Genomic DNA, 18569 nt, shown 5'->3' with positions numbered 1-18569 from the left:
CATCATCCTATGCCACTCCATATGTTCTTTCTATCTCCAACATTTGTTTCTTTATTTTAACATCAGTACTCAAGACAGCATCCTTGACCAATCTCCACTAAGAGAATGTGGTGATCGGAATGCTTTCAAGGTCATCTCTCTGCAGTGTTTTTTGCAAATCTGTCTTAACATGTTCACAATCGGGAATATTAAGTCCTCCTGAATGAGCAAACAAGGGGCTAACCTTTTCTAAAGGTTTAATAATTTTTTTTAGCTGTTTTTAGTTTTATCCCTGTTCCCTGCTGTTTGAGCAGAGCTACCATCTGATCTGCTAGCTGTAATGTGGAACTTGAGGTTTCCATGGTGCAATCCTTAAACTTAACTGCGAACTAAACTTACTTGCCGCTGTGCTGCTCACCCAATACGTTCCTTTCACTTCACTGGCTGGCCTCTTGGAACGATTCCATCAGGGGCTCCTTACTTTCCCGATCTCTGTGGGACTTCCACTTGACAGCGCCTGCGCCACCACAGTACTGAAAACTGGACCTAGGTCTGGTAGATTTAACAAAAGACACAGACTTGGTTCATTCTTCAAGAGAGAACACCATTTACTCAAGGTTCCAGGCAGATGTACATACAGTCTTAGACCTTTGTGGAAAAACCCTGGAAGCCTGGTGGAAAAATAAGTTTACATTCTCAGGATAGAAACAGGAACACAGTAATGACTCAGGACTTTGTTGTTTGGCCATTTTAACCACAGCTGCTACATTGTGTGCTATAGCTTTGGGCAACAAGCTAGCAGAACGACTCATCCCGCAGAGGTGGGGGCTGAGCCCAACAGTTATCTTTTCTCGTATCAATTTTAATAGATTGTTTTTGTACGAAGACATTTAATCCCATTTCAATAGAGGAAGGCCACACAGGCAGGTGAACAGAATTAATTTATTGCTATAACCTTTCTTTAATTTTTTTAACATTGCTGAATGTTTATATATTTAAAGATTGTAAATATTGGAAAAAACTAGTTTCTCATTGGGACATTATTTTCAAATGAATAATATATCTTTTAAACATGTGGTATTAAAAAATGTAAAGATATTTTGTTCTTAAAATATGTTCTTAAAATATTTGTCACCAATGTGAGTGTAATATGCAATTATTAAAAGGGAGATGGTAATTTCTCTGGACACTAAACATTAGAAACACTCCTAATTTTTATTGAAAATGTACTTCCTATTTTTAGGGACTAAACAATGTTATTGCTATAGACTTCGATTATAGAGAGGAATTCATATATTGGATTGATTCCAGCAGACCCAATGGAAGTCGCATAAACAGAATGTGTCTAAATGGAAGTGATATCAAGGTAACTATAGATAGAGAGAATTACTGAATACTTCATTGGTATTGTTGAATAGGTTATAAATCTTATTTGATAGAAAAATATTGCTTGTATAGCATAGTTGCTTGGATTCAATTTCATACTTTCACTGTATAAATAATTAAAATTTTAAATTGTAAATGAGATATTTTATTTTCATATTCTATTTTTTATTGTTTCCTGCTATGTGATAAAATTTGTAACTTTAAGAAATGATGGAATCTTGTTTGAAAATTTAGTACTGATGAAATTTACTTAGGTGGAAATAGTTGAATGCTTGTGTGTATAATATTTATTTTTATTACCTTTTAATTAAATAATGTCACATTTTAGATATGAGCTACTTAGTACCATTTTAATGTTATCCTAGGTTTTACATAAAAATATTATCTTGGTGTGTATGCTCCAAGATGTGTTATATAGAAGTTGTTGGGGGCTTGAGAAATGGCTCAGGTACTAAGAATGCTTGGTGATCTTGAAAAGGATTCAGTTTTAATTTCCAGCACCCACATAAGATGTCTCACAACTGGCTGTAACTTGGGTTCCATGGTCAGAGAGCTGTGCCCTCAGTAGGTACCACGCATGCAAATTGTTACACAATAGACACATGCAGGTGTTGACATTAGCACATGTTAACAAACACATAAACAAACAAACAATAAATAAATCAGTTTTTAAAAACTTGTGAATCATAGGACTATAAGAGCAACTTGCTTAGCTATAATGATGTAGTTAAAAGAATGAGCAGATTTTGTTCTCTGATAAATTTTGAAAGTTTGAATCAAATCTGTGAAACTCAATCATGTATTCTCTTATAAGACATGTTTTAATAATGTCCACATATATATTGAAGATAAATTTTTTAAAGTTACATTTCTACCACTTTCCAAATCTTATTCTGTTATTTCCTTAAATTAGTTCATTGACGTTCATTGAAATAGCAATGTCAATTTTCAAATTTGGAATTTGGAAGAAAAATAAAGCAGATATATCTTGTGGTCCAAACCCTAATCATGGCAGCTTCCTCAAACCCTCCTGATTTTCTATGTCATTACCATTGGCTGTTCAGACAAAGGATGACTCCTAAACTTCATAATTTTTCTCTGATTGTATAATGATTTTCTATGATTCAATTTTCTTATTTTAACATAGTGCTAAAAGTACTAATAATACAAGTGCTTATCATATGTAACAAGAATTACTTATACAAAGTGTAAAAACAAAACAAACCATGTATCTTTACTCCTAAAGCGAAACACCTGAGGGATTACTCCAGTTGGAATCAGAAGCAAAACTTTTATTTCTACTTGGTTGTATTCAAACACAGTGCACACTCCTGATTCTTAATATAATAATGTACAGGGCAAAAGGATTTGTGAGAGTGGGGAGAATATTACTAAAGCAATGACAATATCTGATAAAAATAAATATTAATAAGGGTTTATATGCACATGACACAGAATTTTTTTCAGTTTTTGAGAGAATGAGCAGATTAATGACATCAGGTCACTAACTGTGCATCTACTTAAGATCTATTTATTTGCATTAACTTCTATAAATTTATATGTAACTTCAAGAAGAAAAAATACGTATCGGATTCTTCCTTTGAATAAGCAATGTGTTGTGCTAAATTGTTCTCTTCTTTATCTAAATTTAATTTCTTCAGTTTAAATGGAATTCTGTATCTCAATTAAAATCAAGAAACGATTGCCTGATTTTTATTGAAGCCATTTATATTGTTAACTTTCTAAATTCTTATTTTGTTAGGTAGTGCATAACACTGCTGTCCCCAATGCACTTGCTGTTGATTGGATTGGCAAAAACCTCTATTGGTCTGACACAGAGAAAAGGATAATTGAAGTATCGAAACTCAATGGCTTGTACCCTACTGTACTTGTTAGCAAAAGGCTGAAGTTTCCCAGGGACCTGTCGTTAGATCCACGAGCCGGGTTTGTAAAACTGTTAAAAATACTAAATATTTAGACTACTCTCATTATGACAACTCTCTAGGTTATTAAAATGAAAATTAAAGTAATATATGAATGCATAGCACTTTTTACAATCAATTTAGTAAATATGACCATAGCAGTCAAAGCAATGAACTTAAAATCTATTTATAATATCTGTTTTCTACATATTTGAAAAAGATTTTTTTCAAAGAGGTCAATAAAATGAACACAACAAAGAGAGGTAACTGATGTGATGCCTTACACTGTGGAAAAGGGAAGAAGACCCTTAAAGTGTTGACTTGGTCAATGCTGTAAACAGTATAAGCATTACTGTTAAAGCAGGAGACATATTTGGTACCTATAGGAAGCAAATGAGATTACATCATCAAATGAATTCAAGAGGAAAAGCAAAGTACCATGGGAAAGATTAGTTTGGGAACATGAGAATGGGGAGTGTATTGCAGATATTTTCCAGGAGCAAGTCACATTAATTGTCAAAACTATGGCCAGGGTGAAATTTATACAGTATGACCATTTTTAATTACATTGTTTTGGTAAGATAGAGTTAACAACTTTCAATTTTTACACTACAGTGTAGCATAATTACATGCTCAAAAGTACTTTTGTAGCTCAACCTACTTAACATGCAGGTTAAAATAACAAATTTAGAGAAAACATGTTGTGTTAAAATAGGAGAAGGTTAGTGGAAAATCACTTTCCAGAGTATGTTTTGAAGAGTAACTGTAGTGATCATAACTTAGATATCATTTAAATTTGGTTTTTGCTAATACAGTCTATCTCTCTTTTATATCTCTTATGTTTATAAGTGGAAATGATGTCATAATGTACAGTATACTTTAATTTTAAACATTAACTTGGCTAAAGTATATGGGATCATCCAAGATTTGCACTGTATTACTGTTTCCAAGAGAGTGTACACATTTCAACTTTTTTATGTAGTTATGAAATAATTTAATATATTTTAAAACTTTTTATTTACCATAGCAATATAATGTTTAAAAGAATTTTAACCCAACCATTTATACATGAATATTACTATGAGCATTTTAGTAAATATTTGTCAGATATTCTGAATTTAGCCTCCCCTTATATTCATTCATAAGTTTGTAGATTATTTCCTTGTTTGCCATTTTGTCAGAAACTTTTTATTTGACTGTCTCATTTCTTGTACTGCTAGAAACTCAAATTGATGGGGGCTTCTTTTCCTAAGCAAGAGAAGATCCCTTACTTCTAATGAAAGAAAATTCCCAGTTTATAAATATAAACAGTATTTCAGAACTTCTTGTTTAAGAAGCAAACACTGTTCATAGTTTAGCTAGTGGAACTGATCATTCTCTGGGCTTTATTTCTCTCAGGATACATTTATTTCCCCATAAACTGAAAACAGTGTTCAGTTGTCATCAACATAACCCATCATTAAAATTTTCAATAAACATAGTTTAGGAGAAATTATTGTAGATATTATAAAACCTCTTTTGATTTCATTTTTGGATACTATTTGGATTATAATATCTGTACACCATTATATAACCAAAGAAATGAATACAATGATATCATTTATGAAAAAAAGCCAACTCTTTTATTACTGCTACTTTTTTTAAATACTTTTAATACTGCTAAGTTTAACACAGTTCTCCTGGTTCTCCAAAAGGAGATAATAATCAATCTGGATTTTAGCAGTTGTAAGAAGAATGCCTTTCATTTGTAAAATACAGTATGGTTCCAATTCAAAGATGCCACCTAAATTTATGAAACTGATCCTTTCCATATCACATCACTACTGTGATTTGTATGGGATTTAATCTGCCATTGTGACTAACGTCCTATTTTATGAAAAGTTATGATTTTTTTTGCTGATGTTGGTGAGAGATAAGTTAACACTGAGCTGTTTAATGCAATGAAACATCCAAACTTTGAGAGCACATTTTGGGAGCTATTTTCTAAGTTTGCTTCAGAGAAAAATGTGATTAATTTATGATGTTTCTTATAGTAACATAAGAATATTTGATCTCAAACTACTTAAGTTACTTTCTCAGGATTATTTAGTATGTGTAATATTAAACTAGGCCTTTAATTCATTTTCGAAATGGTAGTACCACATTTTTCTACTATATCATATTTGAGTTTTCAGTAATAAAATGGCCATGACTTGAGAGTCTGTTTTTCAGTAAACACTCAAAGAAAGGAGGGAAAATCTTGGGCCACAGAAGTCCTGAATATTCCCATCAGAACAGTAAATCTTTCTTTAATAAACGGAGTAGGCTAAACCTGAATATGTAATATACTATCTAAATCATTGCAAGTTTGCTTTTTTATTTTAAATACAGGACTTCAAACACCTTTACAAAGCTCTCTGAGGGAACTATAACTTTAGTTCCATACTTTATGTCTAAAAATATATTTTTGTTCACCTATTTTTCCAAATGATCTATTAACTAACTGCTGAAATAATAGTATGTATCATTCTTATGATTATATGTGAAAGATACATTCCATACTCAGCATCTAAATCCATTATTGCTGATAAATGTGATGATATGATAATGAAGATTATTTTGTAAGTATTATTCCATACTTATATATTTTATCTTATGTCAGACTTTTCTAGACATGGGAAATATAGAAAGAGACATAAAAGTTGGTAAAATGAATGGCTTGTAGACCTACTGGGATGAGAATTTCCATATCTTGTGTTTATCCCCTTGAATATATCACTGTTTTCCAAGACCATCAGAAATATTTCCTATGTGAAACACTTTCTTTTTATTGATTATTACTGCACTAATTTTGTATACATCTAAGGAAATAGATATTTTTGGCTTTTGGTACATAACAACCCCAGAGACCCTTCATTGTTCTCTTAGAGCCTCTCAAGGATATAGCTCTTCGAACCTACCCTGAACATATGTACTAACAGATGTGAATTACATGTGTACACACATATCTTTAAATTGAAGAAACACAAGTAAGGGCTTATGTCATGAAGAACATGGTGAAAGCCCAGGAGAAAGAGAAAAACATTCAATCATAACCTGGAACTGAATGGAACTAACTGAAAACTGATTAGATATAAATCTTTTAGAACAATTTAAATATTATTTAAGCATTATTTATGTATTCTTTTCACTTTTCAGTATGTGGACTTGAACTTGGACCTTGCATATGCTGGGCAAGCTCTGTATTTCTGGCAACCTCAGCTCTGGGTAGTTTTAAATTTTAATCACATACCACATTTTTAAAATTCACATAGAGTATTTTTACAAAATAATATTGTTTACACGTCTTTCAAATATGATTAATTAAATGCTAAGGTGTCTATGTAGAAGAATGAAATGAGCTAGAAAAACAGAATGGATTAATTAACTTCAAATGTGGTAAGAAAAAGACATAAAGGAACCACTAACAACTATTTGATGATGAGATTTTCTGACAGAGGTAAAATTAGTTTAAATACAGAATTATTCCTTAGTAATATGTTGCTTATCTCTTTTTGTACTTCACAGTATGCAGTGTTAATGGTTAACCCAGCCTGATTAGCATCACTGTAAACAGTATCAATATAAATTTTATTTTCTTATTTTTGCTCAATCTTCACTTTCTGTCTCAGAACTTCTGATATTGTAGTTCAAAACTGCTATGATGTCGAAAGTGCTGTGATGACATTCTCTTCATGTATCATTAGATACAAAATGCCTAACAGATTCATATGTTTCTTACAAGGCTTGAGATATAGCAAATGAGTTAATTTAAAATTTCTAATTTTTATTATAATATAAATATCAACAATTATACCTATATAGTTGTTATTAATATAACCTTGATGATGTCATTAATTATTAATGTTGATTATTAATGTTAATTAGCATGTTATTAATGATAATCATAATGTCTATTCAAAGCAATGAAATGACTTCTATAGTGTAAATGTGTAAGAACTCAAAGTTGACAGTAGGCAGGTAGAAGATAGTTGGGTGATACATAGATGGAGGAAACAAGAATTGGTTGTTTAATTCAAACAATAGATACCGTTCATAATTTTACATTCATTAATTGTATGCATCTGAGAGTTTACAGGAGTAAAAAAAAATCTATGTTTTTGTGTATTGACAAAAACATATATTTAATGTCAAATGAATATCTCAAACAATATATCTGGCTCATTTGAAAAACAAAAAAATAAGAACAGTTTGTACTAAAGCCAGTCATGAAAGGCATGGTTCAGAGATACAGTAAATGTTAATTTGGAAACAGTGAAACAAAAGACAAATATTTTGTAATGTTTTACTGTAGCAGCTCGGTCAATGAAATGGCTATTGATTTTGTTTTCTAGGAATTTGTACTGGATTGATTGCTGTGAGTATCCTCACATTGGCCGTGTCGGAATGGATGGAACAAATCAGAGTGTTGTCATAGAAACCAAGATTTCTCGACCGATGGCATTAACAATAGACTATGTCAACCATAGACTCTACTGGGCTGATGAAAATCACATTGAATTTAGTAACATGGATGGATCTCATAGACATAAAGGTTGGTCTAACAGTATAAACAACTCAGTATTTTCAAGTGCAGAAAATAATAATTTAAACATTTTTCATCAAACATATTTCTTAATTTAAGGTTAATAAATATTTTGAAAGTATAAATTTGCCTCAATTATATTTTTCTCAATAAACAAATGGATAATGGATTTGTAAATTAATATTTAAATGTTTCCCCCTGAATTGTCATATAAAGATAACTTGATCTGGTATGTGAGTTTTTATTGCAGTCATGTCAAATTTTAGTTTTCTTTAAAAGTTGAAAATAAGTATATTTTAATTGAGACTAAAGTAAGAGTTCAATGTCAAATTAACACATAATTCAGTGTACAATTGTATACTATAGCAGCAACAATATATAGCTGTCATTTAATAATAACATTCAAGAAAATGTGTGTATATATGAAATAATATATGTACACATAATTAAAACATAAAATTTAATACATCATTGTTTTTACTTTCTATAATGCAGCAGTTTCAAAATTATATCAAATCGGTAAAAGAATTTGATATAAGGGTAAATTATGAACAGGAAAATGAACATTAAGTTCAACATAGAGGAAGAAGAAAGAATTACAAAGAAGTAGCCTCTAGAAAGGAGAGAAATATGGATAAATATGGATAAGTATGATACAGATATAGCAAACTACAAATGACTGAGGTGAATTCTCAAAATGCTGGAAATGCATGTAAACCTTTTTTCCATTGAGTATTGAACTGAAATTTTCTTGAAGTAACATCACTTTGATTATTTGATATTTTGATTTCTAAACATCTCCTCACAAATAAGTGATACAGAGTACCCAGTCTCTTAGTGTAATATAATATACTGTTCTTTTTCCTTTGTCCTTTAAGCTTAGGACAGAATCCAAGAACAAAAGAAAAAGAGACACAAAAAGTGAAACAGGGAAGATGCTTTTACTGGTCAGGTCAGACACTGAAAATGTATGCTAGCACAAAGGCCTCAGAAGTCTGGAGCCATGGGAATCAAAGGAAAAGACAAAAAAATCCCCAAGCCTTAGCATCATTAATGCCATCGATGCTGATGTTTAAACAATTTCAACTTCCTAGCAAATACTGATGAGTCGTTGAAGTCACTCCTATAACAGAAAACATTGATTAGGGGAACTAATATCTATATAGCTAAATGTTGACAGTCCAACTAGGAACATTAAGAAACCCCACCAGAATGCAATTAAAGCAGACAATCAGTTAATGTATGATTTGAAACTTTGATCACAATAAAAGAAACAATTATTTGTAGCTTTTAAAAGTTCTCTCTGCCCAAAGGATCTAAAATAAATTGTTCCTTGAAGTCATAGCTTGACAAGATCCAAAGTTTTATCTCTTCCTATTGAGTGCAGATCCTACATTTTTAACCCACAATAGGTACTAGGGTTCAGTAAGTATATAAATCTGTGCTAAAATTTACTGTAAAGAAAAACACACAGAAGTATTTATTTTGTTGGCATATATTGAAACTTCATGGCAATATAAAATATATAAAATTGACTAATCCTCTTACAGATATAATATGAAGTAAAATGCACACTAACATTGTGTCTTGCAGTCATGAGACTGTTGGTGACTGTGGGTGAATGTACAAGACAGAATGATGTGGCACAAAATATTTAAAAATAAAACATTTGGCTGAAGTATTAGTTCATCATGATATTACTAAATTTTAAAATGATTCTACTACAGATCTCCCAGAAATACGGAGACATTTATTGAGGGACTTACCACCAGCATCAGGGTACAGGATAATAATTAAGTGGTCCATTCTAATGAGGTGCTGACTGGAGTGAGCCTGGGTTATGCTAATTTTGCAGTCAGTGAGAGGAAGGATTCATGTGCTGTATTGGTAAAGATGACTTTGATTGCTCCGAGCACCGCAAGAGTGTGCACATTTGAGGCATAAAATGATAATTCTTTATGATTTTGAGTGACATTTCTCTCTAACCACCTTTCCTTTCCTACTGACAACCAGTATTACACTCAATTATTTATGTTGTTAAACTAGGAAGCCAACTCATTGGGAGAGGCATGTTAACGTTAGAAAGAAATGTGAGAGATGTATAACCAAAGTTTCAGAACCATGTTGTTTCATACCCAAACTTAAAAACGAGGAATCTTAATCCTTAAATTGAGCTGCATGCTTCCAAACATGCCTATTTCTCCAGGTTTACTCAGTTTTAACCATAAAGTTATTCTGGAAGCGAAGCATACTTTATTTGCATATGCCGATTTGTGTTTGAGATAGAGTTTCAAGTTGAGTTTGGCCTCAAAATTGCTGAGTAGCTGAGGATGGCCTTGAACTTTAAATGATAATGTCTCTATCTGCAGATTACATAGGCCACTAGTTGGGATTCCTATGGTGCTGTGCCCTTTAGTCCAGGGTAGCGTGCATACCTAGGAACCCCTCTATCAATTGCAGTATATCTTCCACAAATAGATATTTTTGGTTAACCAACCTCTGTTTATTTTCTTTGCTTTGAACATGATATAAAATACTACGGAACACACGTGCCCAGCTATATCCACCTGACTTTCTTCTTCATATTTATATTTCTTAACAATCCCAACATCCCTTGCATCCTGAAACAATATTTCATAAGACTTTACAATATGTTAATTAAATGCTGGCCTAGAAATGTTAAAATTTAATCATTTGCTTATCCCCATAATACCCCCCACACACAAACACACACAAACACATTCACCTAAATATATATAATTCAGTGTGTTTATAATGATATTATTTTATAAAATAATAGAAGAAAATATTAATAACATGCTAAAATGTTAAAATGAACTTGGATTATTTTATAATTTTTTTAAAATTGTATATTCATTGATTCATGTACAGTTTTTTTTCAGATTCTTTCTAATTCATCCATTCACTCATTCCACAGTCATTGGCCCTTTGTAAGATACATTATTCTAAACTATGCAGTTACAAAGATGAAGAAGTCCCTGTCGTCAAGTCAATGTTCTATGGCAAAAACTACTCTGCAGATAAAGTTCTGATTGTAGAAATGGAAACAGGTTTAGTGAAAGCTTTGCAATGCAGACAATTCTTGATTCTGAGAGACTCTCCCAGCCCTTCCAAGTCGGAAAGTATGGAATGTTCTTTGTACAGAGTGGATGGCATGTGCAGAGTACAACAGAAACTTGAAACAGTGTGGCTGTTCTATGATTTGTCTATGGCTGAATGGGATAGAAAAAGTAGATGATGACTCAGATGAACAAGGACAAATTGATGTTGTATTTTGACAAGCCTTATATACTTTGTAATTTGGTAGCCATCCTTTAGTTCATAGGGAGCCATTGGTGGTGTTTAGTTTATAGAATGCTGTTATTAGTTTTGACAGCAGCATGGAAAATGAATGACCCTGGAAGGGCAACCAATTTAAACACTGTTAAAATACTTCAGGAGAAAATGCTTGAAGTGATAGGGGACTATGGATGTAGTGTCATATTCAATAGTAACTTATCAGGTAAATAGGATAAATTAGTAAACTTAACATTGGAAGGATTAGGAATGTACATCATAGGTACATGTTTTATATTATTGTTCAGTTACCAAAGAGAAAGTGGCTCCTCTGTATTCTTTTTTTATTTCTTCACTTTACATCCTGCACACTGACTCCCTTCCTCATTATCCCCTCCCACTATCCTTCCCCCATACACCCTCCCCTTCTCCTCTATGAGGGTACTCCCCTGAGTATCCCCGACCCTGGCACATATTAACTAGTATATTGTATTAGATAGCTTTAAATAGGTTTATTCCTTTATTTGCCTTTGACTTATTATGTTTTAAACCAAGCAGTCACATACATTATCCATCTCTTATAAACACATCCATTCATTTAAGTCCTACTGTGTTCAAGAATGTAGATGTTTCTATACTCACCTTATCAAGTTCCATGAAATCCATCTAACACCAATGAAGCTATTTCACAGATTAAATAATTACCACAAAGTCACATAGCTCATAAGCAAGGGATTCAGGTATAATGGCATTCTGCCAAGTTTCAAAGGTTAAGTATTTTCACTCTTCTACAGACTTTATATGTAAAACGATAAAAATGATGCCTGCTTATAATAACCTATATTATCAAGGGCTACAATGTATAAATGTGTACACAGAAGTGAAAGTGTATATATTTCAGTTCTTTAAAGCCCATTAAAATGGTAGATTTCATTATATTCAATAAATGAGCAAACATAGTAAATCTTTAATACAAACAGCATAACTACACTCAAATTTTTACCTCATCAAATCCTGTTCTGTTTCCTCCTCCTCCTCCTCTTCCTCCTCCTCCTCCTCCTCTTCCTCCTCCACCTCTTCCTCCTCCTCCTCCTCCTCCTTCTTCTTTCCTGTAGGGGAATAAGACAATGTAACTTAAAATAGAAACTGCTGCCTTAGTTCAATGGTTCTCAATTTGTGGGTCCCAACCCTTTTCAAGCAACCCTTTTTGAAAGACATTTTCACAGGAATTACATATCAGATGTCCAGCATATCTGCTATTAACATTATAGTTCATATCTAACAGAAGCAAAATTAAAGTTATGAAGTAGCACCCAAATATTTTTGGTTGGGGTCACCACAGCAAGAGGTTCTGTTTTAAAGGTTTACAGCATTAGGAATATTGAAAACAGCTGCTTTAGTTTATTTCAGCTTCTGGAACATATCCTTCTATATATAACATTTTATGCGCAATACTAACCCGTTCCTCCAGGTCTATAAGCTGGGAAACTCAAGATCCAGATGTTGGCATCTTTGACACTTCCAGAATGCTCTGCTTCATAGAAGGGCCTGCATGCATCTCACATAATGAAAAATTGAGGAAACACTCCAAGGGTCCTTCTATAGGAACATTAATCTCATTAAGTAGTAGAGTGTCAATAGACAGACAGACAGATAGACAGATAGATAGATGGATAGGTAGATAGCTTAGATAGATAGATAGAAAGATCAAACCAACTCATTCCCAATGGCTAGTTTGTAATACTGTTACATAGTTTGATATTTCCAAACTATCTCCTGATTCTGCAGAAACCTATAAATCGTACTTCAAATTCCTTTCACAGGATTTGAGATCTTTTGTCTTTTACTAGATGCTTGTTACTAAAATAAGATGACTAAAGCCTCCAGAAAGGAACCAGAGCAATGACAAGGTACAAACAAACATTCTGATTCCATAATGAAAACCAAATTAAATACCAGAAAATTCTATTAAGAACAAAAGTTCATTCTATTTTATCAACGGATATAAATTCAGATTTAGTTCCCATTTTCTATTAACTGTTTCCTTAAACTCATGATATATTAGGAAGATGGTGTCTTGCCAAAGAAAAGGCTGAACATGAGGAGGTATTTTTGATCTTGAGATTTTGTTTGTTTATTGTAGTAGCTTTTCCTCTACTCTCAGGCTGGTTTCTAAGTACAGGTACAGATAAGATGAATATGCATTGTTGGAACTTATACTAATTTACATATTTCTGTGAAGATCATGTGTTGGATAGAATTACAAACTATAGTTCATCAGTGAACTCTCTTTTCTGTAGTGGATAAAGTAAAGAATTCTATGCAATTATGTTGACTTTCCCTGTTTATTTAAAGCATATGTTGTATCCTGGGCCTGAAGATGTTCATTATCCAAGTGTCAGTATTCAACCTTGAGATTTAGTCAAACCAACATCCTATGGTTGTTTCAACTCTCTGAGAGTCTAATTTATGTTTTAGAGGGGCTGTTTTCTGTGGCTTTTTAACTATCCAAATCATATCCCATACATACTGATATCATGGCAGCATACTACTGCATAATATATGTAATTAAAAATATGGAAGATTAAACCACTACTTTTATTTGAGTTTTTGGTCACTTAAAACATCATCCTCTCAGATATGTACAGACAGGAAAGCTAGGGAAAAGGAGGCGTGACTCAGAGGTTCTGTTGCCACAGACTTCTCGGCTCTTGTCCATAGACTAGGATTTCAGTGTGCTTCTTTTCTGTAATTTAGCCGAGGTTAGAACAGAGGTATTTGTTTGTAATTATTTATTTATATTCTGTATGTCTAGTAAATATGTGTGTGTTCATGAGTGAAAGATGTGTGTGTGTGTGTGTGTGTATGTGTGTGTGTGTGTGTGTAATATTAGATGTCATTTGCTATTGTTTTTGTTTTCATTTTGTGAAACATGGGTCTATTACAGAACACAGAACTTGATTCTGCTGCTGGGCTTAACCAGCGAACCACTGGGATTCTCCTAGCTCCTCACTTTATTTCTGAGGTTCTAATCTCAGAATGGTACTTGGACTTGCTTGCTGATGGAGGCCAAAATGAGGTCCTTATGCTTGTGAGGCAAACACCATTAGCCACTGATACACTCATTTTAGCCTGCAGAAAGGCTTTTTGTTTGTACTTGTTTTTTTATCATTATTAGGATTTTTATTGTTTTAAATCAATTATCTCTTTACTTCAGCTTTCCCCCAGGACAAATAAGAAAACATTCAGAAATGCTTGTATAATACATTTCTTTTCTGTTTTTAATTTCAGAAGCATGTTCACAATTTTGCTACTGGAGTTCTAAATCAGATACCTGATTGTGGGAATTCTGGCAGATGGATGTGACCATTAGCCCCAGAAATCAAATATAAAGAGCAAAGATGAAGGGCAGCAAGTGAATTTATTATTCATTTGGCCATGATTTATCAGCACTGCCATCTATGAAATTGACATTGACTCTGAGGACCCTTAGAGAAATGAGCAAAAGTGTGCATATTTAATCAGTATTGGCCAGACTGTTTTCTATAGATCATATTTTTTTTTTAGTTCTGATCCTCACAGAATCTTACTGGTGTCAGGGAATTCCCCCGGCCATGAGGAGTGCAGGCAATTCTCAACTTTTTGCCTATGATATTTCAGTATTTGAAGACCATTAGAGGGAAACATCTACTTCCATCTCATGGCATATCTACTAGGGCTGTGGTCCTAGAAAGGGCAAATCTAGGTTACATAATATGTTTGCTCCTGCTTACAGGTTGGGATCACTCTCATCATAGAATGGTCAGCCTTGTACTGTGGACTACAACCTGGAGATTTCCAATTAACACTCGGGAATAGAGCAGGACTTCATTGAGGCTGGCAGTTTTCAGTTTGCTAGAAAGTCCTTGGTTCCTCTTCCTATCTTTGGGCTTGAAGAGGAAAGCTCAGCAGCTTATGCTGACCAGTATCTAATTGATCTGCCAGCTGACATACAAAGTAGTGCTGAACTGCGCTCAAAACATAAGGCAAAGCAGGGTGGGAGAAGGGACATGCCTTTAATCCCAGCCCTGGGAAGCAGAGGCAGACAGATCTCTATGAGTCTAAAACCAGCCTATTCTACAGAGAGAGTTCCAGTGTACCCAGAGCTACACAGAAAAATTTTGTCTGGAAAAAACAAAAATACTTACATATATACATACATACATACATACATACATACATACATACATACATACATACAAACATACATACATACATACATACATACATACAATAAAACAACATTGAAAAAAAACAATCTTCATGAATCTTATCTTGGTTTTAGCTTTTATTGGGCATTTTAGGCCTAAGCAGATAATTATTACTGTTCGTCAAAGCAGCCCCAAAATATGTATTACAATTTCAGGAAAGTAAAGAGGCAAAGTGTTGAATTTACGTAAAGGATTCTGTGTGATATTGCCTATAGGGTACCTTTTTTTCTTTTGGTATATTATAATTATATCTCACTTTTTATTTTCTTCTATTATTTTTAATTTACTCATTCACTTTCCACCCCAATCACTGCCATCCTTTGTCTTGGTCCCCTCTCACACAATCTTTCCCCCATCCTCCCTCTTTCCTGCTGGAGGGTAGAGGATCCCTAAGTCATATCCCCACCGTGGTACATCAAGTCTCTAAAGGACTACGGCATTCTCTTCCAGAGGACACACAAGTCATCCCAGTCAGGGGAACAGAATCCACAGACAGGCAACAGCTTTAGGTATAGTATCTGTGCCATCCACAGGAAGACCATGATGCACATTTGCTGCATATGTGCAGGAAGCCTAGGCCCAACACAGAGTTGCTCTTTGGCTAGTTGCTCAGTCTCTGAGAGCCCCAAATTGTCCAGGTTAGTTGACTCTGTTGGTCCTCCTGTGGAGTTTCTATCCCCTCAGGAGCATTCAGGCAACTCTTCCATACAACTCGCTGACCGTTGTCCAGTATTTGGCTATAGGCCTCTGTACCTGTTTCAGTCAGTGGTGAGCGGAACCTCTCATGAGACAGTTATGATAAGCCCTTGTCTGCAAGCATAACAGAGCACCATAAATATTTCAGGGATTGGTGCTTGCCTTTGAGCTGTGTCGCAAGTTGGGCCAGATATTGGTTGACCATTCCCTCAGTTAAGTTTCTATCTTTTTCCCTGCATTTCTTGCAGACTAAGCAAATTTTGGGTCAAAAGTTTTGTGGGTGGATGGGTTGGTATCCTTATCCCTCCCAGGGGGCACCATGTCAGTTTCAATGTCTCCACTGCTAGCAGTGTTAGCTAAAGTAACAACCCCACCCCCCCCCATAGAATTTTGAGAGCATCACCCATTTCAGGTCTGTGGCACATCCTAGAGTTGCCACACCACTCCTTCCAGCCATCAATTCCCATTCATTCTTGTGTCCCTCTTGTCCTCTCTCCTGTCTCTCCCAACACTTGATTCTTAACCTCGCATTCCTTTCCTATTCCCTCTTCAATCTAGGTTGTTCGGTGGAGATTGGTTCCCTCTATTTGACTCATAAGACAATTTTACTCCCCGTTCTAAATGAGATTCACACGTCCTCATTTGAAACTTCCTTCTTGTTTAGCTACTTTGGCTCTGAGGAATGTAGCATAGGTATACTACAGTTTTTGGCTAATAGCCAAATAAGTGAATACATACTATGAATTTCCTTTTGGGTCTGGGTTAACTCACTTAGGATGCTATTCTCAAGTTCTATCCATTTGACTGCTAAATTCATGAAGTCCTTGTTTTTAATAGCTGAGTAGCACTTCATTGTGTGGATGAATTGCGTAATGTGTATCTATTTTTGTTTGAGAGGCATCTAGGTTGTTCCCACTTTCTGGCTATTACAAATAAAGCTGTTGTGAATAGGCATTTGGGTGATATGGCATAATTAGGTATATTTCTAAGTGAGCTATATCTTGGTCTTCAGGTAGAACTCTTCTCAATTTTGTGAAATATGCCAGATTGATTTCCAGAGTGATTGTACAACTTTTTATTCCCATCAGCAGTGGTGGAATCTTCCTTAAGTTCACACATTCTTGTTAGCAAGTGCTATCGCTTGGGTTTTTGATTTTAACCATTCTGATTGATGTAATTTGGAATTTCAAGGTCATTTTGGTTTGCATTTCCCTGATGAATTAGGATGTTGAAGATACCTTTAAGTACTTCTTGGCCAATTGAGTTTCCTCTGTCAAAATTCTCAGTATAGCTCTCTACCCAGTTTTTAAATTGTGTTATTTGGTTTATTGTCACATTTCTTCAGTTCTTTATATAATTTATATCTAAGCCCTTTCTCAGATGTAGGGTTGTTGAAGTTCTTTCCACAATGTATAGGCTGCAATTTTATCCTATTGACAGTGTTTTTTTTTACCTTAAGAACCTTTTCAGTTTCATAAAATCTCATTTATTAATTGCAGTTTTTAGTTCCTTAGTCATTCTGTTCAGGAAGTTGTCTCCTGTGCCATGTGTTCAAGTTTTTTCCCCACTTTCTCATCTATGAGTTATAGTGTATATGGTTTTATGTTGATATCTTTGATCCATTTGGACTTGGGTTTTATGCAGGATGACAAATATGGATCTATTTGCATTATTCTCCACGCACACATGCAGTTTCACCAGTACCGTTAGTTGAAGATGCTCTCCCTTTTCTGTTGTATTCCTTCGTCGTCAAAATTCAAGTGTCTGTAGGTGTGTGGGTTTATTTCTGGGTCTTCATCTTGATTCCATTTATCAGGCTGTCTGATACTACAGCAATACCATGCAGTTTTTATTATTATTTCTCTGTAGTACAGCTTGAAAGGAGAGATGTTGATACCCCCAAATGTTCTTTTACTGTACCAGATTGTTTTAGCTATCCTGGTTTTATTGTTGTTGTTAGTTTTCCACATAAAGTTGACAGTTTGTCTTTCAAGGTCTGTAAAGAATTTTGTGGGACTATTGATAGGAACTGCATATAACCTCTAGATAGGTTTTGGTAAAGAGGCCATTTTTACTATGTTAATCCTGTGGATCCACGAGATCTTTCCATCTTCTGAAATCTTCAATTTCTTACTTCAAAGACTTAAATTTTCTGTCATATGAGTCTTTCACTTGGTTAGAGTTACACTACAAAATTTTATACTATTTGTGACTATTGTGAAGGCTGTTGTTTCCTTGATTTTTTCAGCCCATTTATTGTTTGTAAGAAAGAGGGCTACTGCTTTTTGTTTGTTAATTTTTTATCCATCTACTTTCTTGAGGTTGTTTTTCAGTTATAAGAGCTCTTTTGTAGAGTGTTTGGTTTCACTTATGTAGACTATTGTATCATCTGGGATTAGTGACACTTTCACTTCTTCCTTTCCAGTTCCTTCTTCCTTTAGAATTTGTCTCACCTTGACCTTCTCTAGCTGTCTT

General features: G+C 34.0%; 1 protein-coding gene across 1 annotated transcript in view; it reads left to right on the top strand.

Annotated features, from left to right (window-relative positions):
- Nucleotides 1–18569, top strand: part of LOC116900103 (low-density lipoprotein receptor-related protein 1B) — a 274149-nt gene that overhangs the window by 64330 nt on the left and 191250 nt on the right. The window contains exons 16-18 of the mRNA XM_032901881.1: nucleotides 1223–1345; nucleotides 3128–3309; nucleotides 7661–7860. Coding sequence (XP_032757772.1) covers nucleotides 1223–1345; nucleotides 3128–3309; nucleotides 7661–7860 — 505 coding nt within the window. The remainder of the gene's footprint in view (nucleotides 1–1222; nucleotides 1346–3127; nucleotides 3310–7660; nucleotides 7861–18569) is intronic.

The sequence above is a fragment of the Rattus rattus genome, chromosome 5 (genome assembly GCF_011064425.1).
Source record: "Rattus rattus isolate New Zealand chromosome 5, Rrattus_CSIRO_v1, whole genome shotgun sequence".
NCBI lineage: Eukaryota > Metazoa > Chordata > Mammalia > Rodentia > Muridae > Rattus > Rattus rattus.
Note: the sequence above shows the minus strand (reverse complement) of the source record. Positions and strands in the feature narration are given on the sequence as shown.